The 27088-nt window shown below is 40.9% G+C and overlaps 1 protein-coding gene across 3 annotated transcripts in view; it reads right to left on the bottom strand.

Annotated features, from left to right (window-relative positions):
- The window catches only part of KHDRBS2 (KH RNA binding domain containing, signal transduction associated 2), a 669346-nt gene that overhangs the window by 253253 nt on the left and 389005 nt on the right, over positions 1-27088 (bottom strand). For all 3 annotated transcript variants that reach the window (XR_003999512.1, XR_003999511.1, XM_030555661.1), the window contains 2 exons: positions 10962-11089; positions 4405-4600 (listed from right to left, as the gene is read on the bottom strand). Coding sequence is in view for 1 of the 3 variants with exons in the window: in XM_030555661.1 (XP_030411521.1) it covers positions 4405-4600; positions 10962-11089 (324 nt within the window). In the remaining 2 variants the exon portion in view is untranslated. The remainder of the gene's footprint in view (positions 1-4404; positions 4601-10961; positions 11090-27088) is intronic.

Here is a 27088-nt window from a genome sequence, read left to right on the forward strand (position 1 = left end):
TTTCATTCTTTTAAATGTATTTGAATTGAAAAATATTTCTCCTCAACTGACCCCACTTCCCATCAAAATCCATTGGGAATGTTGCAATTTACTTCAAAAGTAGGCAAGATCAGGCATCAATATCTCCATTTAATGCATCAGTTAAGGCACTGAGTTGGATACAAATATTTAATGAAGTAAAGGTCTTTATACTCAGTTTCTATCCACACCCTAGCTTGCGTCATATACAATGATTTCAAAGCCATAAAGGCTTTAGCTTAAATATTAAGCAAAAGCCTCCACAAGCACAGTTTGGGAATCATAGTCACATAAGAATATTAGCTGCTCTTTAAAAATAATGTTAAAAGATGACAATGTGTCCCCTATTGTTAGGCTATTCATTGCTTGTGCTGCTAGTGAATAAACAGTAGTATATTTGTTCCAGTTTGTTTGAAAACTATTGAAATACATAATTAACCATTAAAACCTGGAGTAAATAGTTGAATGTGACATTTGCTTTCTTTCATTTTAAATAGCTTGAAATGTGCATCACAGTGGAAGAACAGCATGACATTAAAAGCACAATCAATCTCATTCTCTGTGGTTCTTTATAGGGACTTTCTGAAAAGCATTGTTTTGCACTCATTCCAAAAGTTAAACAAAAAATCTTTTGTAGTGATCAAGAGATATGTTTACTTAGTTCTAAAGATAAAAGGAAAGAAAAAATATTGCCACCAACTAGGTGATCATGCTAAAGAAAAAATTGCTTTCAACCATTTGTTGGGTGTGTGGAAAGAGCCTTACACGAGACATATTTATTGTTTGGACAAGAGAACATTTTACAGGGGAGTCTGATGTGCTACCATCTGATCTTTAATTAGAGTGGAAACTTGGCAGAGTAAATTAATTTTGTGCTTTCATTTCAGCTGAAATGCTGCATTAAGGACGTGATCCAAAATACACCGAAGTTAGTGGAAAGATTTCCACTGGTTTCGATGGACACTGGATCCGGTCCAACATATTGCAGACTCCTCCCTGTTTAGTCCAAGAGTGGAAATTCAAATCAAACTTGGATATACTAAGATAAATTTAAACCATGGATTTATTCAGCTTTGAAACTGAAATTGGCCAATGCTGCTAGCTTTTTTTGGGGTTGGGGGGGAGATGGGAGAGTGATGAAGCAGATCTAATCTCATTCTAGATTTCAGTCAGAAATTGATCATAGCTCTTCACAAAACAAAAGGAAGAACAACCATCATCTGCTGAGTGAAGGACAACTAATACCACGGCTCCTATATGACTTCTGAGTCAGGGGAGGAAAAAGACAGCTCCACAGTCAAAGGCCTTTCACAATGTGACCTGAAGCCAACTATGAGTAGCTTCCAAAAGTCTCACCTTAGTTTTTAAATATTGTAAGATTATTAATTTTACCACTATATTTCAGGCAGATGATAAAAACTGAAGGTTCAACCAAGCAATCTTAACTGACTTAATGAAAAAATGACAGGAATGCAATCCTCTCTCACAAGCTTCATCAGTAAAGGTGATGCTGAACAAAGAGCTCATTTTTATTTGTCATCTCCTACAGGGTCACACTAAGAGAAATGTTGTAAGAGGTTGGGACAGAGTGCTGGGCAACAGCAGCTGATCTGGTACTCTGATCACAGCAACTTAAATTAATTGCCCCAAGCATACCTGAACATGGGAAAAATGACAAAATGACAGATTGAAGATGGGAGATGGACCTCTGTCAGGATAATGCTGCGTTCTATGGCAAAGTACCATAGCTAGATGACTTCTTGACACAATGATAGCAATCTGTCCTCACCTCTAGCCCCCTCCCACCTTGGGTGTTCAGGTATAAGATGGCCATCATATTGTCCGATGTGGCCAGGATTGTCTGACTGCAAATGTCCAGAAGAAAGGCAACACATACCTTGTGTACAACCCTGAGTTCTAGAACAGTGGTTTTCAAAACCCTCTGCATTATAGACCCTAAGACTTGCTCTGTGAGATTGCTTATATTGGCCACCCACTGAAGGTGGAAGCCTCTGTGATAATGGTCCTTGAGGGTGAATTGAGACTGTGTGGGTCTCTTTTTCCATACACTGCTTTGGTCCTTCCACCAGTCCAGTGACTGGAAGACTGCCAGAAGGAGACGCGCCATCTTATCCAGATGGTGTTTGCCTGGGCAGTAGACCAACAACAGCCAGGCCTGAAGAGCTGCAAGTGGAGCCTTGCCTGTAGGCTGATGAACTTGCACGCTGCCATAAGACCCAGTGTCATGAGTCAGAATCGCACTTGCATCAGAGGGCATGGCTATCTGTCATAGCCAACAATGACATCATGGCATCTCCTGTGTTCTTGTGGCTGTATAGTCTGATCTGCGAGGAGAAAGGTCATGAACAGATGTCACATAGGCTACACTGTCACTTCACCATTTGCTCATTGTCACAGGACTTTCTTAATGATGCATGAATGCCTGTGTGTGAAGATTTTTAAATGTGAAGACCATTGCTCAGATGCAGTCTGACACTCCCAGTTGCTGCAGTTGAAGACCAGTGGCAAAAAAGTTTGCAACAATTGGCAACTTCATTAGCTGCAGTGGATAGCCTTTGACGTCTGCTGTGCCTTGCAAGCCTTACATATTTCACGGTTTGTTGTTGCGGTGTCTTTCCTGCCCTTCAATCTAGACTTAGTATGCTGCGGAAAGACATTTCCCGTCACAACTTCTAACTGGTTTAGCCCACCAGTCAAAGTGGTGTCCAGAGGTGTGGCTGTTGACACAAATAAGCAGCTACTTGGAGCCAGAGCTGAGAGCTGGATGGAAAGGGAGGACCAGTGACAGTACTACTCAAAGAGTGCAATTGTTCTGACTTGGTACTACTTCTCTTTGTAGACACTATATGCTGTCCTTCATATCCTAGCCAGAATGCACAAGAAGAAGATGGACATATGCACTGCCCTATTAGATACTGCAGACTAGAAAATTCTCCAATGTGTATACTGGATGTTCTCTCACCAACTGGAATACATATATGTACTGGCACACAAAGAACTGATCCTCATGTCTCACTTGTAATCAGTATCATAGTCTTCCACCTTGACTGAAGGGGCTGTGGCTTATCTGGATTCTAAAAATGAATGAGATACTGGTAAACTGTTTTGACACTGAGTATCTTTTACCACATTTCCATCCTGTGATTTCAGAGATTTTCTAATTTCTAAATTGTATATAAACTATTTTCTCATTGATTCACCTACTGATAATTCTATATTATGACTACTGGATGGGGAGGGAATGTTAATATTACATTTTTAATTACTGTAGTTTTAAAAAGTCAGACATTATATTTGATAATACTTTCCCTCTATTTGAATGTTTGTTGTTATGGTGATAGCTTCAGGAGGTAACATTAACAAGGATCATTTGAAAGACCTTATGTTTCCAACATAATTATTTTCAATACCTTATTAAATATGTATTATGGCCTTAGTTTTCCTGATGATTGTTTGAATTTGCATTTGTCCTCCTTGTACCCATGACACTCTTAATTTTGCATACAAATAAAGAAAACAATAAACTATAACATGAAAGAACAGTAATCCAAAGCATAAAAAGTATACACAAAAAATTGCTATTTTTCCACAAAGGCACAGCCTTCTATTTTTTAAGAACTAACCTACAATAAGTATTGTCTTTTATATGCTTTTTGGAATAAATATATTGCTCTTTTGTTAGGCACGTACCTTTCTTGTGTTATTTCAAAAGCCCACTTTGAAAGTTTAGGATACCTTTTTTTAGATTTATAAAAACTAGACCAAATATGTTTTCAACTGGATTTCTTTTTTATATTTCTGGAAATCAGCATACATATATAGAGTGCTTTATGCATGCTATAACAATCACCACACATTTTAAAAAACACCTTTTGTCAAGAATTCCTAAGTGTTTTATATACGTAACATCCTATAAGGAGGTAGAAGCAGCTCAACTAGACAAGTGAATGCATCTTTCTCATAGCACAAATTAAATGCTCAGACAAAACTGAATAACAGTCTTCACAACACATGAGCCCAGTCTTTTAGAAAATATTGATGAAATAACTTTGTGTGCTTTTCCCCATCTCCATTCATTTATATTAAACTTTTGCAAGGACATACGCACATGAAAATATAAAGATAATTGGGATAACTCAGTCTATTCCTACCCACAGCTAATACTTGTAAAATTAAAAGATATCATCAAATGATTCCAGTCACTTAAATCACAGTTTTTCATGCACAGTGTATAACTACCAGTGAAGGGTATGTGGCACAGCATAGGCATTTATTGGACTACCTAGTGTCCTCAAATACAGAGGTACCTGCAAGTTGCCAAAGCAGTTTGGCTCATATCAATTATCAAAACATATAGTTACTTACATATTCTTCATAGGCCTCATGAGCTGGAGGAGGGGGTGGTCTGTAGCCTGGGACTGCTGGAGTTCCCCTTGCTCGAGGGGTCGGAACGCCCCTAGCTATAGGAGGAACTGGGAGTGCTCCACGTGTCACTGGTGTCCCTCTAGGTGTTTGGGCACCTCGCCCAGGTTGGGGAGGAGGAAGCGCACCCCCACGTCCTCTAAGAGAAACAAAGATATGTACTTGAGGTGAGGGCATAATTATTATCCACTTTTAAAAGCTCTTATTCTCTTATCACAGTTTAACATATCACAAGGTTTTAGCAGCACCTGAGACTTACACTGCTAAGAGTTTTTAGGATACATCTGAAAATGGCTCAAAAAGGAATATGTCAGTAGTTTTCATGAAAAGGTAATAGGTTGCACAGACCTAGGAACTTTTGAACCTGATTCTCTTCTTGAGTACCCTGGTGCAAATCAGAAGTAATTTCATTCCATACAGTGGAGTTGCAGTGATGTAAAATAGTGTGAGGGAAGAATGAGGTCATTCACTTGCAGATCTCAAAGGACTTTACAGTGGTGGACCATAATTATGATGCTCATCTTACTGCTGAGAAACTTGGCAAACAGAGGCTTAAGCCACATTGGGTATGTATTGGGTATCAATACATTAGAAGCAAGAGGAAGACCAAGGACAGGGTAGGCCCACTGCTCAGTGAGGAGGGGGAAACAGTAACGGGAGACTTGGAAATGGCAGAGATGCTTAATGACTTCTTTGTTTCGGTCTTCACTGAGAAGTCTGAAGGAATGTCTAATATAGTGAATGCTTACGGGAAGAGGGTAGGTTTAGAAGAGAAAATAAAAAAAGAGCAAGTAAAAAATCACTTAGAAAAGTTAGATGCCTGCAAGTCACCAGGGCCTGATGAAATGCATCCTAGAATACTCAAGGAGTTAATAGAAGAGGTATCTGAGCCTCTAGCTATTATCTTTGGGAAATCATGGGAGACGGGGGAGATTCCAGAAGACTGGAAGGGGGCTAATATAGTGCCCATCTATAAAAAGGGAAATAAAAACAACCCAGGAAACTACAGACCAGTTAGTTTAACTTCTGTGCCAGGGAAGATAATGGAGCAGGTAATTAAAGAAATCATCTGCAAACACTTGGAAGGTGGTAAGGTGATAGGGAATAGCCAGCATGGATTTGTAAAGAACAAATCGTGTCAAAGTAATCTGATAGCATTCTTTGATAGGATAACGAGCCTTGTGGATAAGGGAGAAGCAGTGGATATAATATACCTAGACTTTAGTAAGGCATTTGATACGGTCTCGCATGATATTCTTATAGATAAACTAAGAAAGTACAATTTAGATGGGGCTACTATAAGGTGGGTGCATAACTGGCTGGATAACCGTACTCAGAGAGTAGTTGTTAATGGCTCCCAATCCTGCTGGAAAGGTATAACAAGTGGGGTTCCGCAGGGGTCTGTTTTGGGACCGGTTCTGTTCAATATCTTCATCAACGATTTAGATGTTGGCATAGAAAGTACGCTTATTAAGTTTGCGGACGATACCAAACTGGGAGGGATTGCAACTGCTTTGGAGGATAGGGTCAAAATTCAAAATGATCTGGACAAATTGGAGAAATGCTCTGAGGTAAACAGGATGAAATTCAATAAAGATAAATGCAAAGTGCTCCACTTAGGAAGGAACAATCAGTTTCACACATACAGAATGGGAAGAGACTGTCTAGGAAGGAGTATGGCAGAAAGAGATCTAGGGGTCATAGTAGACCACAAGCTTAATATGAGTCAACAGTGTGATACTGTTGCAAAAAAAGCAAACGTGATTCTGGGATGCATTAACAGCTGTGTTGTAAACAAGACACGAGAAGTCATTCTTCCGCTTTACTCTGCGCTGGTCAGGCCTCAGCTGGAGTATTGTGTCCAGTTCTGGGCATCGCATTTCAAGAAAGATGTGGAGAAATTGGAGAGGGTCCAGAGAAGAGGAACAAGAATGATTAAAGGTCTTGAGAACATGACCTATGAAGGAAGGCTGAAGGAATTGGGTTTGTTTAGTTTGGAAAAGAGAAGACTGAGAGGAGACATGATAGCAGTTTTCAGGTATCTAAAAGGGTGTCATCAGGAGGAGGGAGAAAACTTGTTCACCTTAGCCTCCAATGATAGAACAAGAAGCAATGGGCTTAAACTGCAGCAAGGGAGATTTAGGTTGGACATTAGGAAAAAGTTTCTAACTGTTAGGGTAGTTAAACACTGGAATAGATTGCCTAGGGAAGTTGTGGAATCTCCATCTCTGGAGATATTTAAGAGTAGGTTAGATAAATATCTATTAGGGATGGTCTAGACAATATTTGGTCCTGCCATGAGGGCAGGGGACTGGACTCGATGACCTCTCGAGGTCCCTTCCAGTCCTAGAGTCTATGAATCTATGAATCTATGTCTACATTTCAGTGTAAGCCTACAGTTAGAGATACTCAAGTCAGTCGTCCCTGGGTTAGGGACCCCAGAGCTTGAGCATCTACACTGGATGCCAACCCTAGGGTTAACAATTTTCTAACCTGGGCCCAAACCCAGGGCTCCAGTGTCCACACTGCAGCATGCATACCTGAATCTAACCAACCGTATCCCCGACTTCCTAGTGCCCTCCTGAAATGTGGCTGCTCTAGTCATGTGCTTGTGGTGGAGTGTGGGAAACCTCGACTCTCCATCAAACTTGCCTTCTCTGTCTTCTCCTCTCTAGATTAAACAAACACAATTTTTTCAAACTTCTCTCACACGTCGCTTCTCTCACAGGTCATGACCTTCAGTCATTTTTGTTGCTCTTCTCTGGACTTTCTTCCAGTTTGTCCACGTTACCTGAAATGTGGCACCCAGAACTGGACACAATAACTTAGTTGAGGCCCTCTCAGCGTGGAGTAGAGTAGAAGATTTATGTCTTGTGTCTTGCTTATAACACTCCTAATGCATCCCAGAATGTGTTTGTAGGGTGACCAGATGTCCTGATTTTTGGGTCTTTTTTTTATATAAGCTCCTATTACCTCCCACCCCCGTCCCAATTTTTCATGCTTGCTGTCTGATCACCCTAGGTGATTGCTTTTTTTGCAATGGTGTTACACTGTTGACTCATATTTAGCCGGTGATCCAGCATGACCCCCAGATCTCTTTCTGCAGTACTCCTTCCTAGGCAGTCATTTCCCATTTTGTACATGTGTTACTGATTGCTCCATCCTAAGTGGAGCACTCTGCATTTGTCCTTATTGAATTTCATCCTTTTTACTTCAGACCATTTCTCTAGAAAGCTATTAGTTTGGTTTGACACAATTTGTTCTTGATCTTCTTATACTGTTAATTAATGCATTCAACAATGAAAAGCTCTTTGCAAATGCTAAGTATCATTATTATAATAGTTAGGACTACACTTGAAAAATAATGGGGGGTAGGTGCTCAGAACCTCTAAAAATTATGCCATTACTATTTAGGTGTCTGCAGGCCTGACCCAGCTCCAATGACCTCAATGGAGGCTTTTCCACTGACTTCAGTGGGGGATGATATTGAGCCCTAAATATGGATTTACGTGTCTAACTCTAGACATATACATTTGAAAATTTTGTCTTTAATCCCTGTGTAACTGTAGACAAAGAATGTGTGATCCTAAAAGTCTACATCTCATGTGAGCTTGTTTTTCTACAAGTTGCTGCTACTGTTACTATAGACTCTGAATAGGTGTGACCTTTATGCAATGATTTTACATTTTCCAGTCCACTATGCTTTGCCAAATAACTTGAAGACCAGCTATTTCATTTGCAACATTTTTAGAGTTATTTGTTGAAGAAACTACCTTACAAAATACAAGAGCCATGTGTAGGATGTAAATTTGTTAAACGAAGTCATGGGGCGTATCCCTGAAGTCAACAGAATGACACTAATTCGTAGCAGTTGAGGATCTGGCCCCACATTTCAAATTTACCATTTGTGTATTTTAGTTTCTATTGCTGAAGGGATATTGCCCAAAATATTATAATGTTTTTCATGTTTTTATTTTAATTCATTATTTTCAATATTTTCTTCATAGTTTGAAAATGATTAAGCCATCCATGACGAATGGGCCGGAATTCTGGCCAAGGAGGAAAAGCGGAATAGAGAAGAACAATTACATAAGACCGTTTAAATGAGATCTTCATGGAAAAGCTGTGGGAGCATCATGGTTGAGTCATGTGAGATGATGAGACATGGGATATGTTGGTCAGAGTACAAAATCTAGTAATCATGGATGACTACTTTGAGGAAGACCAGAAAAAAGGTGGTTTGAGACACTGAAGGAGGATATGAACAAGGTCACTGTCGGAAGGATGCTGGGCTAAATGGACCATTGCCATTCTTATCTCCTTATGGTTGTATGCTTGGAAGACAAAGAACACAAGCTGCCAACACCGACAAACAGGACATGGTGAAGGCAAAAAAGAAGATGTTTGAAAATGTTCTTACCCTTTCTGTTAGAGTCCTTTTTGATTTATCAGACATTGATTTCTCCCCCTCCATATTTTATAAAGTAAAAGCCAATATGGGTTTGCTTTATTTCCACAGTCAACTTGTGGAACTCCTTATCTGAGGAGGTTGTGAAGGCTAGGACTATAACAGCATTTAAAAGAGAACTGGATAAATTCATGGAGGTTAAGTCCATTCATGGCTATTAGCCACGATGGGTAAGGAATGGTGTCCCTAGACTCTGTTTGTTTGTCAGAGGGTGGAAATGGATGGCCAGGAGAGAGATAATTTGATCATTACCTGTTAGGTTCACTCCCTCTGGGGCACCTGGCATTGGCCACTGTCAGTAGACAGGATACTGGGCTAGATGGACTTTAGTCTGACCCAGTATGGCTGTCCTTATGTTCTTATGTTATGTACTTCCTTGTTTGTGAATCAACAGAATCAATTATGTCAGCACTGCCCTGAGAATGGGGTTTGGTAGTTAACTTTTGGTTTCCTTTGTGTGACTTTGCAATAACACTGTAAAAAGTCTTGCATAGATAGTAACTATTGTATTTCTGAAAAATTATTGACAGGATGGTCGGCTTTTAAGTTATATTTAAAGCCTGGAAAAATACCCCTCACCAGATTGCAATAGTGGGGAAAGGTGAATTTTGCAAGTTAAACTATTTAACAATATCCTCTAAAATAACTGAAAATTCATGTCCGTTCCACCATCTCTTAGTCAAATCAAAGGAATACTATGACAAGCAAGATCTTAATATGCTGATTCCACGTTTTTGGCAGGGGCAAAAATCTGCAGAAAAAATGATGGTGTTGGTTCCATATAATACAGGACAGAGAAGGGATATTGGAACAGTCCAGGAAGAGGTCTGCTCTAATGTTACAGTATCCCAACTACAGTAATATTAGCTGGAGGAGGCAGAGCTTAACAAATACAATGCATTGAGAAAAAAATCAATATTATTTAGTATTTTATCATGTTTAAGATTGTGCTAAGTGCCTCACAATATGGATAATTAAATGTGATCCCTCCCCTTAATGAACTAAAGGGAGAGTAACAAACAGTATGGGGACCTTTGGAGAACAAAGGACATAGACAACATGAATCAAATTAATGGGATAATGAAGATTAGTCCACAACATGGTGGATGACGGAGGTTGAAGTTTCTTTGCTTGCTTGCTTGTTTTTTAATTAAAAACAGACCTATATTAAGCTCCATTCAGAAATGAATTTATGTAGGCACAGGGTCAACCTGGGTTAAATTATTGCCTAAGATGGCTAATTTCCTGTGGTCTTAACAGTGGAAGTGAGTCTTAAGAAGCAATACAAGTTAAAACATATAGTGAGCAAAGTCAGTGCGATACATAGTTACAGTGAAAATATGAAAATATCATAATCAGGTAATACTTGTGCAAGCCAGTGTTTAGGACACACATTCTAACTACTCCAATTAGAACTGATACTATATACAATAAATAATATGTTATTTGTTGAATAATGTTATCCTTTATCGAATTAACAATGTCTGTAGGACAGAATGCATTCATTTTGTCCATTAGTGAATTTGCAGTGATAATGGCTCAGACCTTCCAATCTAGATATACAGCTCACACTGCAGTGTGTGTGTGTGTGTGTGTGTATGCGCGCGTGCAAAGAGAGTCTTTCAGTTTCCTCAGTCTGGGGCAGGCTGCATACTCTAATAAGGCTGCTCTGAGTTACACCTGCTATCAAGTACCCCAAGATGATTATCTGTTAGTTGGGACTCAATAGGACTTAAGTTAGCTCCTGCCATGCTGCCTGTAATGGTGAAATTGACTCTGTCATTGGAGAAATCCCTTACCTTGGATGATTTTTCCACAGCCATATACACTGGCACAGCAAGACTCTGGCAGCACTATGGTCCTAACATCTGTGAATTGTGAGTCATAGACTTGGGACTGAAACAACCATGTACCAGTGTTGAGGAGAAACTTATTTTGGCTTATTGACCATGTTAATAATCAGATTATAAAGATCATATGTGTTTCAACAGGCTATGCTTTCAAAGTCTGGCTGCATAAGAGAACAAAGTACCTTGATGGAGCTGCAGGTGTTACCCGGATTCCTCTTCCACGAATGCCCCGTCCACGTGCTGAATCTTCAGAACCATTCAAGTACGACAATTCTCTCAACTGCTCCTGACGGATTTCATCATTGTAGTCCTGAAAGACAGAAGACAGAACTGTCTGAGGTTTTGGTGTCTAGATTTGGCCTTCCTGTCAAACCATCCTAAACCCAAACATACACCTTTGCACATGCAAATCACTTTTGTTGCAGTTTTCTTGCACTACCACATGAAATGATAGAAATTCTATGTGCAGCAACTACTTGTCCCTGATTTGTGTATATATATGGGGACTGTGCATGTAGTGTCTAATACTTGGGAGCATGGATGTAAATGTGTTCACAAGGTTACTTACACATTACTTATCACGGTTTGTAAATCTGTCTTTTGAGAGCTACTGCATATGAAGGATAAAGTGTAAAAAGGTGGTCACATACAATGGTGCTGATCTCAAATAGTGCAATGGCATAAAAAATCTAGTAATATACATCATTTCTGGGGTATTTCTTAATTGCTTATTTTTAAAAATCCCTGTCTTCTACTATCTATTCCAAAACACAGATTCCATTTTGACATTATTCCCTGGCAAATTAAATTGGATTAACCTGACTGGATAATTTAATCATTCCTACCAGTGGATCTGGTAGTCTTAAGTTGAACCTCCACGTCCATATATCTTTACTTAATTTTTCTCCTGAGTAAAAACAGACTTTATGTTACTCCATATATCTTCTTAGCAGGAGAGCCAAATTGAGCTCTCTTTAGAGCTCAGGAATGGCACTGCTAAGTATCAGGTATCTCATGATACAAGGAAGACCCACTTAGCTGAGATCTTAGAGAACGAACTCCACAGCATTCCTAGCTTTTTCTGGATCAGTAAGCAGATCAAATGAATTTAAATTTTTACTGATACAGTATTATATAACATGTCCATCATAGACATTTTATATTTAGTCCACAGTTTTTATTTTCTTAGTCTCAAGCAGAATTCCTTTTTTCTCTAATCCCCTTGCTTTTGTAGCTAACTCTTGTGCCTGCTGCTAAGGGTATAAAACTCTAATGCAGTTGCTGGCTTTCTGACAATAGAGTGTGCAACGGTTAATTAGTATTTCAAACCAGAAAAGATGATTGCATTTCAACCCTCCAGTTTTTCCATCCTTGAGGAAGCAACTGATCTGACGAACAACAGCATTGACTGATATGAGGATCAGAAAACACAGCCTGGAGTGCACCACAAGTGACACTTCTTTTTAGCAGAGTTTTTAAAAAAAATCCTAGTAGTCATTTGTGTACATAATTAGTACTCCCTTCACTGACTGAGCTTCACAAGACAGCCATTAGACACATGGAACCAGGACTCCGCTCCTTCCCTACCCTTCCGCACACTAGCCTTGCCAACCGTCCAAGGAAGGAGTAAGCCATCCTGTAGCCCCCTCTCTAATCCTGAGAGTTTGGACCCAAGATCTAGGTAGTCTGCTTAGGGACATAAGGGGGATTCTTACTTCCTTGTATGAGATTGTACCCCAGAACACAATCTAACACTAAATTTCCAGTGAGTGGTGCTATAAAAAAACATATTAATGGAATTCTAACTTTAAAGGAAAACACCCTTTTACTATTATTATTAAAATTAAACCCAAATAATAGTTGACAGGTCACACCAAGCCCCAAATCTTATTGTACAGTGTCCCTTCATTATGTCATTAGTGGTATTGCACCAAAGCATTCTGGTAGATCAGCCTGTTGTGTAATAGATGATAGGAAAACTACACATAGCATCCAACAGGTAACATTTACAGATATAAACAGACATCGTCCACTGTCCATTGAGTAATGTTATGCTAACCACTTGTGATGACACTTGATTTCAACATTAAGATATCAAACTAGAGAATCTGGTTTGCTCCTGAATTCCCAGAGAAATGCTGAGGCGTCTCAAACACAAACATAAATTAACCTTATCCAAAACGAAAGGCAAGTTAGGATGGAAGGGATGCAAAAGATAGTGAGGAAGGGAGGCTGACACATTCTGGGATCCTGCTTACAAGTATCTCTCTCCAGAGATATAGCTGTGCAGAAAGAAAACTCCTCAACTCAACTGGTATCAAAACGTGTAGCTAATGTATTTGGAAGGATATCCTGAAAGAGAGTGATTTTAAAAGTTATAAATTCTACAGAGATCATTTATCATACGTGCCCTTTACAAAGCCTAATAAAAATGTAATCTTCTAAACCTGAAGTCTGAGATTTTGCACTGTGATGCTTACTTCAACTAGGAATTTAGCACTGAATTAATCTTTCATAACTACTACATGAGTCTAGCAAGCAATAGAGTATCTGCTGAATATTTAATTGTAGCTGAGCTCAGTGCCTAGCATTTGAGGAAAAATTAGGCTGCTGGTGCTTCAGATACACCTAATATCAAGTGAATATACATGAGTGAACACAAGATATTGCGCGTAAGATATACCTGTACCAAACAAAGAAAAATGAGGTACTTACATACTTTATATAGCATTTTAGAAAACCCTCATCCCCACATTAAAATTGACTCCTGAGTGATAGGTGCTTTGTCCAGTACTAGTCTTTTATTCACTAATTATGAATCCTCATTTCTGATAATCTAATTTAATCTATACCGTCTCCTGATAGATCCATGTTGTTTATATCCTTAAAATATTACTGATATCCAGTCAGTCTGCCTTGCTAAAAATAATAGTAAGAGTACCATCTGCTTTATGCTAGATATGATGGACATTTTCTTAAACACTAGACTCCTGAATACTTAGGCTTCTACACAGATACCTTGATTTTCAAAAGGTGCTGAAAATCCCAGCACATTCAAAAGAACTCAGTATTTCTGTAAATCGGGCCACATAATTGTCTATATATGGATTATTAGGCAAAATATATGAATTTTTGATCACTGACTTTAGCAATCACTTACTCATGAAGTGTATGAACACAGTTGTTTAAAACTATCAAAATAATTTATTTGATAATCACATCACAGCTAAGGATGTGCGAACCCATTTAAATTAAATAAGAACCAACCAAACCATGTACCTGAAACTCAACACAAACCTTTTGCAGACTTTTTAGATCTTGAAACATACACACTGAGAGATTCCTCGAACCTCTCTTTCATTCATTTTGCACCTAATAAGATACTATTACTCACATTCACTACACAGTTAAGCTGGCCATTCATGCATGTGCAGTCCAGCCTACCTTTCACTATAAATATTGGTAAAACTAGACTAACACTCAGAGCTCTTGATTCTGCAAACACCTATCTACTAGTACCTAGCAGCCATGTCACTTGACCTCTCTTAGCCTTAGACTATATTTTAAAAAGTGTCTGAGAAATAATGCTTTGTACAGAGCTATTTCATCTTGAGATCTCAAAGAGCTTTACAAAAGTAAGAATCAGTAGCCTCATTTTACAGCTGGCCTAAGTATGGCAGTTTTAAACAATTTGTAAGAGAAGTATCATAATCTTGTGTATTAGGTATAAGGGGAGCAAAATCACACAGTCAGACTTAAATGTGAAGAGGCTGTCACTTCTCCACAATAAATCAAACACCTGCAGAGGCAGGAATAGAAATCTGGGCTTACATCTCCAAAATCATAGACCTCTATTGTACAAGCCAATAAAAAAACCCTCTCAGCGACAAAATATTTGTTTGCAGCTTTATACAGCCAATAGAGAGCAACATGTTTACATACACATTTACTGCCCAATTCTGTTATTCCATTTTTATGCTCAGCAGAGAAATAGGAGAAAAAGGGAAAGATAGATTTTCACTCTCTGTATTCCTAGGGTATGACTGGGGCCTGCCAGCTTCCAGAATAACAGCTTCAGGATACCCAATGGATTTCCATTCAACTGTCTGAGTGTCTTAACCATTCAGTAGCTGAGGGAAGAGGGAACCAGCAAGCTCTTGCCAATAGGTGCAGCCTGCATGTATGTGGCCTACATCTTCTAGATGGCCACAACAGCAAAGCAGGGGGTCACAAAGGCACCATATGTAGTCATTAGCAGCATCTGATCACTGCACATCTGAAGTCATTGAGCTTTACGTAAAGATGGTGTAGAAGGTAAAACCAGGGGGTTGTCACAAGATAGGCATTGGCTATTTTTGAAACTTGTTCTTGACATTAATTAGGCCAGCCAGTGGAGATTTTCAGGTTCCTCAGTGCAGAGGTTCTCAATCAGGGATACATGTACACAGAGGTCTTCCAGAGTGCACATCAATTCATCTAGATATTCGTCTAGTTTTACAACAGGCTGCGTAAAAATTTCTACTGAAGTCAGTACAATCTGAAATTTCATAGGGACAATTACTTGTTTATGCTGCTCTATATACTATATACTGAAATGTAAGTACAATATTTATAATCCAATTGACTTATTTTATAATTCTATGGTAAAAATTAGAAAGTAAGCAATATTTCAGTAATAGAATGCTGTGACACTTTTGTAATTTTTTTTGTCTGATTTTGTAAGCAAGTAGTTTTTAAGTGAGATGAAACTTGGGGCATGCAATACAAATTAGACTCCCGAAAGGGGTACAGTCATCTGGAAAGGTTGAGAATCACTGGGGGAATAGTCTAAACAGGGAGTCTTGAGCAAAGATGATGGCTCAGTGGATTAAACACATCTTTAAACAGAGATAGATGTGGCATGTCTTGCTTTAGGGAGAAAATTCTTCAGATAATAACTTACAAATTAGCTGACAGGAGCACTGTATCTAATTCCTATATAAAGGAAAGAAAAATAAATAAATATTAGACTCACTCAGCTCTAATACTAACATGTTCTGACATCTGTTGTCAAATTACTTAATGGATGCTGGTTAGGTTTAAAATTTTAATGTATATTCTTACTTTGTGATTAACTCTGTGGAGAGAGAGAGAGACCCTGTTCTATCCCAGCTCTGGGAGGGAAGTGGGATCTAGTTTGTTACAGTGGGGGCAGATACATTTGGGTTATATATAAGAACACCAGAATGGCCATACTGGGTAAGACCAATGGTCCATCTAGCCCAGTATCCTGTCCTCCAGCAGTGTGGCCAGTGCCAGGGGCTTCAGTGGGAATGAACAGAACAGGTAATCATCGAGTGATCCATCCCATCATCTACTCTCAGCTTCTGGCAATCAGAGGCTAGGGACACCCAGAGCCTGGTGTTGCATTCCTACCAATCCTGGCTAAAAGCCATTGGACCTATCTTCCATGAACTTATCTAGTTCTTTTTTTAACCCTGTTATAATTTTGGCCTTCACAACATCCCCTGGCAAATAATTTCACAGGTTGACTGTGAAGGAAAACTTTCTTTTGTTTTGAATCTGCTGCCTATTAATTTCATTGGGTTACCCTAGTTCTTGTGTTATGTGAAGGATTAAATAACATTTCCTTTTTCAATTTTTCCACAACATTCATGATTTTATATACCTCGATCATATCCTCCTTTAGTCATCTGTTTTCCAAGCTGAAAAGTCCCAGTTTTTTAATCTCTCCTCATACGGAAGCTGTTCCATACCCCTAATCATTTCTGTTGCCCTTCTCTGTATCTTTCCTAAATCCAATATAGATTTTTTGAGATGGGGTGCCCAGATCTGCATGCAGTATTCAATATGTCGGTGTACCATGGATTTATACAGAGGCAAGTTTGCTGATCAGGTTGTTTCTTGTCTTTATTTTTAGTGAGATTTTAGTAAGTAATATTTAGTAATAAATATTATGCCACTTTACAATAATGGGCCATCTTCATGTCAGCATCAGGACTTCTTCTACATGAGTGAAATCTTGCTCCTGTCGTGTCAAACAGATGTCTGTGTAATTAAAACTCCTTACCGTAGTGTAGAGAAGGCCACTTGTAAAGAGGTTGAACATTTTCAGTGCTAGCACTGAGACCTCAGGCAGACCATTGTTCTTGGACTTCCAGGTGCTGCTTATTTGGAAGACAAAATCAAACAAACAAAATATGGAACTGATGGCTTTTGAGCAATAGCTCCTACCAAAGTGGATTGTCATGGCTGTGGATCAATAACAGTTTGTATAGTAGACCAGTTTGTGTTATATGCAGCAGTAAAATTTAGGATTTCTGCATCTATCTCTGGCTAGTCTGGAAGCCATTCTTGATGTAGATGGTGAGTGTCAGAACTTATCACAGATACTATGGTATGATCTAAAACCTGCTTGTTCTACTCTCAGGATATCATCAATTCAGTATATCAATTCTACTTGTCCCACCATCTTTGGGTAAATCTCTTTCACTTCAGATGTGCAGTGAACAGATGTCATGGGCAATTCTTTGAAGGATAAGCCTTTCAATTAATCTGTACATGCAGCTTCACTAAGAATATTCCCATAACTCCAGCTGTGGCCTTGGGGCCTCCTGTAGATAAGAGCTACAAAATTTGGAATGCTGAATAGCTGCCACCTCATGTATCCTTTATTTGTCACATGAAAGCACTGTTCTGTTTAATTAACTGCAATGACGACTTAGAATTGGTGGTGAAGATACATTTATTTTACTTTGATTGCATTTTCTTATTTTCCATAGTGCATTAGTGCCCCAAGTGCCCCAGCTTTTTTAGTACATGTTAACATTTTAAAGGTACACCATTGACAAACTAGCAATGTTAAATTCAACCCCATCTTCACCTAGAGCATGAGATTAATGGACTTTTCCTGTTGTAAAGAATAAATGATTTGACAGAACAGGATTTCATTGTCATACAGCAAACGGAAAGAAATCACAGCAGAAAATGTAATAAAGGCTTTATAAGAATGAATCACCTTTATACTTCATTTTTCCACATACAAATTTGCATGTGTTTCTTTGCAATAGAGATCAATTACATCATTTGGAATCAACACAGCTGAAATTGTGCAATATAACTTTACACTCCATGTCTTTAATAATAATTGAAAGCTCAAGATATAATATCTGATACCTCTGTGGTTGAGATATCTCATTCAGCCAAAAAATTAATACAAAGTTCACCAGAACTGTGGGAGCTGGTTTTAGCCCAAGTTGCATGGTAGTGGTAGCATATGCTCTTAACACACACAGAGAGGCTCAAAGTAAGCTGTTCTGATGTCCCTAGATAAGACTCATGCTCTCTGAAGGCATATTTAATGTGTATGCCTGGTCTTTTGGTTACCTACACTCATGTCCATCTATTAGGGTGGCATTATGCCCATTCCCAGATCGGTCCAACTATTTTGCTAGAACATAGGTGCCAGGTAATGATGGATTTAGATGGACAGCCTGCAGAGCACCATAAATGATGATTCTTCTGCCAAATGTCCTCTTCTCTGACTGTCATATCACCTTAGTGCCATATGTCTCTGTACAGTTGACCATATATGTCAGCACTTATGTAAAAAACAGTTGCTGTACATACAGACAAATACTTCAACAAATAGTCAAAATCATGAATATAAGCCAGGGTCCAAGCCGAGGGATGTGCTGGCTGCGGCTTCCCACCACTCCGATTGGCTTGAGATGGTGAATTGCGGCCAGTGGGAGCCGTGGTTGGCTGAACCTGCCGACATGGCAGGTGAACAAACTGGCCGGGCCCAGCAGGGTGCTTACCCTGCTGAGCTGCGGGCTAGAGGTTGCCAACCCCTGATATAAGCCATCTGAGCTCAGGACAAAAACTATGCATTTCAACAACTAGATGAAAGGGGGCATAACCATGGTCCTACCAAAATCACAGTCCATTTTTTGTAAATGTTATTTTAAATAGCATTTTAAAAAATATTGAATTTCAAGCTTTCAGATATTTATATTTTATATTTCACAGTGTTGTAACAAAATATGAATATGTATTTAAAAGCAACAAAATATAAACATGTAAATTCAATCATGACCCCCTCCCCAAAAGTGACAATCTCCCCATACCTCCAGCTATCCAGTTCTGAAGGCAGTGCAGAAGTAAGGGTGGCAATACCACAACCACCCTACAATAGCCTTGTGACCCCCTTTTGGGTCAGGAACCCCAGTTTGAGAAATGCTGCTCTAGGGTAAAAGTACACAAAACACCAGATTTCATGAGAGAGACCAGATTTCAGTGATGTGTTTTTCACGGCCATGAATTTGATAGGGCCCTAGGCATAACCCACACTAATAAATATTGTGCCACTTCACACACAACAGAAACAAAAAATAGTTAGTGTCTACCTGATAACTGTCTGTCTATAAATAAGCTTGTGTGGGATAACATTAAAGATCAAAAACACATAAAACAGACTATACACTTCTCAGTCTCCATCAGAACGTATTTTGACCAACATGAGTTTGTGCCGATAAATGCCTGTCATAAACAGATAGTTAAGGGCTAATGTCTCTTTTACCTGTAAAGGGTTAAGAAGCTCAGTGAACCTGGCTGACACCTGACCAGAGGACCAATAGGGGGACAAGATACTTTCAAATCTTGGTGGAGGGAAGTCTTTGTTTGTGTTTTTTCTTTTGTTCATTGTTTGCTCTTGGGGCTAAGAGCGACAAGACATACACCCAGGCTTTCCCAATCTTTCTGAATCAGTCTTTCATGTCTCAAAATAGTAAGTAATAGCCAGGCAAGGCGGATTAGTCTTATGTTTGTTTTCTTAACTTGTAAATGTGTCTTTTTGCTGGAAGGATTTTTACCTCTGTTTGCTGTAACTTTAAATCTCAGGCTGTGGGGGCGGGGGGCATCCCTCTAGCCTTTATGAATCTGAGTCCCCTGTAAAGCATTTTCCATCTTGATTTTACGGAGATAATTTTTACCTTTTCTTTCTTTAATTAAAAGCTTTTTTTTTAAGAACCTGATTGATTTTTCCTTGTTCTAGAATCCAAGGGATTGAATCTAAACTCACCAGGGATTGGTGGGGGAAAAGGAGGGGGGATGGTTAATTCCTCTTTGTTTTAAGATCCAAGGAGTTTGGATCTGTGTAAGCCTCTCAAGGCAACCCAGGGAGGGGAGAGTCTGGGGGGAAAAGGAAGGGGATGGTTAATTTCTCCTTGTTTTAAGACTCAAAGGGTTTGGGTCTTGGGTTCCTCAGGGAAAGTTTTGGGGGAACAGAAAGTGTGCCAGACACTACTTCTGGCTGGTGGCAGCGTACCAGGCCTAAGCTGATAATTAGGCTTAGGAGTGTTCATGCAGGTCCCCACTTATTGAACTCTAAAGTTCAAAGTGAGGAAAAAACCTTGACATGGTGAGCAGCTTTGGGATTTCTAGGAACCAAAAGCCAGTAGGATATTTTTTTCTCTCCTTTCTAGCTGCTTGGAAAGCAGCCTGAGGGCAGAGGTATTACGTTTTTTTAACAAGGGTCTTTGTTAAGAGGAGGCTTCAAGCTGTGAGCCAGCAGACAGCCAGCAAAAGGCATTTAGAAGTGAATTGTTTTCTTTCTTTCTACCTCTCGGGTATGGTTAGTTAGAAAATCTCTGTTAACCAAGCAGCCTGAGCTGCAGAGGGGTGCGGGCAGCACAAGAAAGCAGAAAAATGAGTGCTAAGAAAGCAGTTAAACAGGAAATGGCTAGGCTGGATGCAGAAGAAAAAGCCAAAGAGGCTGCCCACAGGAGAGCTATAGAGATGAAAGAAAAAGAGCTGGAGATGAAACAAAAAGAGGTGGAGATGAAACAAAAAGAGACAGAGATAAAAGAAAAAGAGATGGAAGAGAGGGAAAGAGAGAAAGCATGAACTGAACTTAGCACAGGCTTAGCAGGATGGACCAGCCAATCCTAACAACCCTTCTCCAGGTACTGTTTCCCATCCCAGAAAATTCTCCACCTACAAGGCAGGTGATGTCACTGAGGCCTTCTTAGAAAATTTTGAAAGGACCTGCCATGGGTACAACATCTTTACAGACCAGTACAAGATAGAGTTGAGGCCACAGCTCAGTGGACCCTTAGCAGAGGTGGTGGCTGAAATGCCTAAGGAACACATGAATGATTATGAACTTTTTCAAACCAAGGCCAGAATCAGAATGAGGCTAACTAACACCTGAGCATGCCCGTTGGTGATTCAGAGCTCTAAGGTGGAATGTGTCATTTACTCGACACACCTACCACACTGGAAAGAATTGGAATGCCTGGATATCAGGAGTAAATGTTAAATCTCTGGAAGAGCTGCCATTCCTAATGCAAATGGAGCAGTTCTTAGAGGGTGTTCCTGAGAAAATAGAAAGGTACATCCAGATGGGAAGCCCAAAACTGTAACCGAGGAGGGGGAGATTGGAGCCAGATGGGTGGAAGTAGCAGAAAAGAAAAAAGCTACTAGCAAGGGGAGCGAATATCACAGGGGGCAAACTGAAAATAAACCCTATCACCGAGGGGAACCCAAGACCCCACCTACAACCCAAGGAAAGCCCCAGACACCCTATTATCTCACCTCACCAGTCTCCGGCAACCCACCTCGGCCCAGTGACCAGTCAGCTGGGCGATGTTTTAAATGTAATGAACTGGGACACATAAAGGCCAACTGCCCCAAGAACCCCAACCGAGTGCAGTTCATTACACCATCATCACACCAAAGATCCCCAGGCCCAGATGCCTCTCAAATACCCTCGGAGCAAAGGGAAACTTAGAGAGTGGGCGGAAAGAAGGTTATTGCATGGAAAGACATGGGGGCACAAGTTTCAGCTATCCACCAATCCTTAGTGGACCCCAAATTCATCAACTCAGAGGCCCAAGTGACAATTTACCCATTCATGTCAAAATTTGTAAACTTGCCTACAGCTGAACTGCCTGTCCAGTACAAGGGCTGGTCAGGAATGTGGACTTTTGCAGTCTATGATAATTATCCCATCCCCATGCTACGGGGGGAAGATTTGGCCAACTAGGTGAAGCGGGCCAAGAGAGTGGGAATGATTACATGCAGCCAAGCCAGGCAAGCTTCCACATCCATCCCTGTTCCTGAGCCGTCCACAAGGGCCCCGTCTGTGTTACCAGAGACCCAGACAGAGGTGGTGGACCTGGATACCCTGCCAACGACTGCAACAGCCACAGTGCATCCAGTCCCAGACCCGAAACTGGAAAAGCAACCAGCACCAGAACCGTTGCCAGCACTTTTGCCAGCGCTTGCAAACCCATCTACCACTCCAACGCCAGAGGGCACCAGCGGGCCTGAACTGGCAGAAGCAGCAGACAACCCTACCCAAGAGGCTCAGCCAGAGCCTGAAATATCACATAGTGCACCAGCGGAGAGCGGTTCACCATCAACGAAAACAACTCCATCGCCTACATCACTTCCAGAGGGACTAAGCCCAAGTCCACAGTCTAAGGAGGAACTGGTGTCTCCAGCCTCAAGGGAACAGTTCCAGACTGAGCAGGAAGCAGATGACAGCATTCAGAAAGCTTGGGCGGCGGCACGGAGTACCCCACCGCCTCTCAGCTCTTCTAACCGATCCCGGTTTGTTGTAGAACAAGGACTTTTATACAAGGAGACTCTTTCTGGTGGACACCAGGAAGACTGGCATCCTCAGAAACAGTTGGTGGTTCCAACTAAGTACCGGGGAAAGCTCTTAAGCTTAGCCCATGATCATCCCAGTGGCCATTCTAGGGTGAACAGAACCAAAGACAGGTTGGGGAAGTCCTTCCACTGGGAGGGGATGGGCAAGGAAGTTGCTAATTATGTCCGGTCTTGTGAGGTGTGCCAAAGAGTGGGAAAGCCCCAAGAGCAGGTCAAAGCCTCTCTCCAGCCACTCCCCATAATTGAGGTCCCATTTCAGAGAGTAGCTGTGGATATTCTGGGTCCTTTTCCAAAAAAGACCCCCAGAGGAAAGCAGTACATACTAACTTTCGTGGACTTTGCTACCCGATGGCCGGAAGCAGTAGCTCTAAGCAACACCAGGGCTAAAACTGTGTGCCAGGCCTTAACAGACATTTTTGCCAGGGTAGGTTGGCCCTCTGACATCCTTACAGATTCAGGAACTAATTTTCTGGCAGGGACCATGAAAGATCTGTGGGAAGCTCACGGGGTGAATCACTTGGTTGCCACCCCTTACTACCATCAAACCAATGGCCTGGTGGAGAGGTTTAAGCGAACTTTGGGGGCCATGATACGTAAATTCGTAAATGAACACTCCAATGATTGGGACCTAGCATTGCAGCAATTGCTTTTTGCGTACAGGGCTGTACCACATCCCAGTTTAGGGTTTTCACCATTCAAACTTGTGTATGGCCATGAGGTTAAGGGGCCATTACAGTTGGTGAAGCAGCAATGGGAGGGGTTTATGCCTTCTCCAGGAACTAACATTTTAGACTTTGTAAGCAACCTACCAAGCACCCTCCGACACTCTTTAGCCCTTGCTAAAAAAAACCTAAATGATGCTCAGGAATAGCAAAAGTCCTGGTACGATAAACATACCAGAGAGTGTTCCTTCAAAGTAGGAGACCAGGTTATGGTCTTGAAGGCGCAACAAGCCCATAAGATGGAAGCGGTCCAAGAGTGCCTGGGAGTTGTTAACTATCTCATAGCAATTCCCACCTCAATCCTAAAGCCTAAAGTGTACCATGTTAATTCTCTCAAGCCATTTTATTCTAGAGACTTAAAGGTTTGTCAGTTTACAGCCCAGGGAGGAGATGATGCTGAGTGGCCTGAAGGGGTCTACTACGAAGGAAAAAGTGACGGTGGCGTGGAAGAGGTGAGCCTCTCCACAACCTTGGAACGTCTCCAGCGGCAACAGGTCAAGAAGCTGTGCACTAGCTTTACCCCATTGTTCTCAGCCACCCCAGGACGGACTGAATGGGCATACCACTCCATTGACACACGTAATGCTCACTCAGTTAGAACCCCACCCTACCGGGTGTCTCCTCATGCCCAAGCTGCTATAGAATGGGAAATCAAAAACATGCTACAAATGGGCATAATCCGCCCCTCTAACAGTGCATGGGCATCTCCAGTGGTTCTAGTTCCCAAACCAGATGGGGAAATACGCTTTTGCGTGGACTACCGTAAGCTAAATGCTGTAACTCGTCCCAACAACTATCCAATGCCACACACCGATGAGCTATTGGAGAAATTGGGACGTGCCCAGTTCATCTCTACAATAGACTTAACCAAGGGGTACGGGCAAGTACCGCTAGATGAACCCACCAAAGAAAGGTCAGCCTTCATCACCCATGCAGGGGTGTATGAATTTAATGTGCTTCCTTTCGGGCTGCGACATGCACCCGCCACCTTCCAAAGACTTGTAGATGGTCTCCTAGCAGGATTGGGATAATATGCAGCTGCCTACCTCGATGATGTGGCCATTTTTTCTGATTCATGGGCAGAACCCTAGAACACCTGGAAAAAGTCTTTGAGCGCATCAGGCAGGCAGGACTAACTGTTAAGGCTAAAAAGTGTCAAATAGGCCAAAACAGAGTGACTTACCTTGGACACCAGGTGGGTCAAGGAACAAACCCCCTACAGGCCAAGGTGGATGCTATCCAAAACTGGCCTGTTCCAAAGTCAAAGAAACAAGTCCAATCCTTCTTAGGCTTGGCCGGTATTACAGGCGATTTGTACCACACTACAGCCAAATCGCTGCCCCATTAATAGACCTGACCAAAAAGACCCAGCCGAATGCAATTGAGTGGACTAATGAGTGTCAAAAGGCCTTTATCCAGCTTAAGGCAACACTCATGTCTGACCCTGTGCTAAGGGCCCCAGATTTTGACAAACCATTCCTAGTAACCACCGATGCATCTAAGCATGGTGTAGGAGCAGTTTTAATGCAGGAAGGATCGGATCAAGAATTCCATCCTGTCGTGTTTCTCAGCAAGAAACTGTCTGAGAGGGAAAGTCACTGGTCCATCAGTGAAAAAGAATGCTACGCCATTGTGTATGCCCTGGAAAAGCTATGCCCATACGTTTGGGGACAGCGGTTCCAGCTACAAACCGACCATGCTGCACTAAAGTAGCTTCATACTGCCAAGGGAAACAACAAAAAAACTGCTTCAATGGAGTTTAGCTCTCCAAGAGTTTGATTTTGAAATTCAACACATTTCAGGAGCTTCTAACAAGGTAGCTGATGCACTCTCCTGTGAAAGTTTCCCAGAATCAACTAGTTAAAAATTGTCCTTGAAATGTGAAAAGTCTTGTAGTTTTACATAATCAGTAGTATATGTAAAGGTGCATGTGTTTTATTAACCTGTTTATTCTAAAGATTTAGGAAGAAATCACCACCAGTGTGGTTCCACACTGTCTTGAGATTTTGGGGGGGTGTCATAAATAGATAGTTAAGGGTTAATGTCTCCTTTACCTGTAAAGAGTTAAGAAGCTCAGTGAACCTGGCTGACATCTGACCAGAGGACCAATAGGGGGACAAGATACTTTCTAATCTTGGTGGAAGGAAGTCTTTGTTTGTGCTTTTTGTTTTGTTCATTGTTCGCTCTTGGGGTTAAGAGGGACCAGATGTACACCTAGGCTTTCCCAATCTTTCTGAATCAGTCTTTCATGTCTCAAAATAGTAAGTAATAGCAAGGCAAGGCGGATTAGTCTTATGTTTGTTTTCTTAACTTGTAAATGTGTCTTTTTGCTTGAAGGATTTTTACTTCTGTTTGCTGTAATTTTAAATCTCAGGCTGGTGGGGGCGGTCCCTCTAGTCAATATGAATCTGAGTACCCTGTAAAGCATTTTCCATCCTGATTTTACAGAGATAATTTTTACCTTTTCTTTCTTTAATTAAAAGCTTTCTTTTTAAGAACCTGATTGATTTTTCCTAGTTTTAGAATCCAAGGGATTGAATCTAAACTCACCAGGGATTGGTGGGGGGAAATGAGGGGGGATGTTTAATTCCTACTTGTTTTAAGATCCAAGGAGTTTGGATCACTGTGCAGCCTCTCAAGGCAACCCAGGGAGGGGAAAGTCTGGGGGGAAAAGGAGGAGGGATGGTTAATTCCTCTTTGTTTTAAGATCCAAGGAGTTTGGATCTGTGTAAGCCTCTCAAGGCAACCCAGGGAGGGGAGAGTCTAGGGGGAAAAGGAGGGGGATGGTTAATTTTTCCCTGTTTTAAGACCCAAGGGGTTTGGGTCTTGGGTTCCCCAGGGAAAGTTTTAGGGGAACAGAAAGTGTGCCAGACACTACTTCTGGCTGGTGGCAGCGTTCCAGACCTAAGCTAATAATTAAGCTTAGGTGTGTTCATGCAGGTCCCCACTTATTGAACTCTAAAGTTCAAAGTGGGGAAAAAACCTTGACAATGCCTATCAGCAGTATGCAACCAGATACAAGCCAGAGTCATGTATGCTTCATTTTGACAGCTGGGAGATTTGTCAGGTTGCCACAGACTGCAATAATTCTAGTGTAGATGCCGTTTTTCTCTTTAAGCATGCACAATTAAATATGCCCGGCATTGTCCGCACAGGACACCATACTTTACAAGCACTAAGGAAGGGAGAGGTGACATCTTGCTTCTCGGCAGTGAGTATGAAGTTGCCAATGTTTTGAATGCAAGTTCTGTGTGGGTATTTAAATGAAATTTGGTCCAGCAATATGAGATTAGTCATTGCTACAACAGAGCTAAAGGAGCCTCAAGGAGTATTGATATTCAAAATGATCCATTTTTATACTAAATAATTCATTTAAATATCTGCTCAGAAGATTATTACAGTCAGAAAGGTTTTGCTAATGTCCAACCTAAGCCTCTCGTGCTGCAGTTAAAGCCCATTGCTTCTTGTCCTATCCTCAGAGGTTAAGGAGAACAATTTTTCACCCTCCTTCTTGTAACAACCTTTTATATACTTGAAAACTGTTATCATGTCCCTCCTCCATCTTCTCTTCTCCAGACCAAACAAACCCAAGTTTTACAATCTTTCCTCATAGGTCATGTTTTCTAGTTCTTTAATCATTTTTGTTGCTCTCCTCTGGACTTACTCCAATTTGTCCACACCTTTCCTAAAATGTGGCACACAGAATGGACACAATACTCCAGCTGAGATCTTATAAGTGTGAAGTAGAATGGAAGAATTACTTCTTGTGTCTTACAGATCTCCTGCTGATACTTCCCAGAATGATGTTAGCTTTTTTTGCAAGTGTTTCACTGTAGACTTATATTTAGCTTGTGATCCATGAGAACCCCCAGATCCTTTTACTATTTTGTATGTGAGCAATTGATTGTTCC

The sequence above is a fragment of the Gopherus evgoodei genome, chromosome 3, assembly GCF_007399415.2.
Source record: "Gopherus evgoodei ecotype Sinaloan lineage chromosome 3, rGopEvg1_v1.p, whole genome shotgun sequence".
Lineage (NCBI taxonomy): Eukaryota > Metazoa > Chordata > Testudines > Testudinidae > Gopherus > Gopherus evgoodei.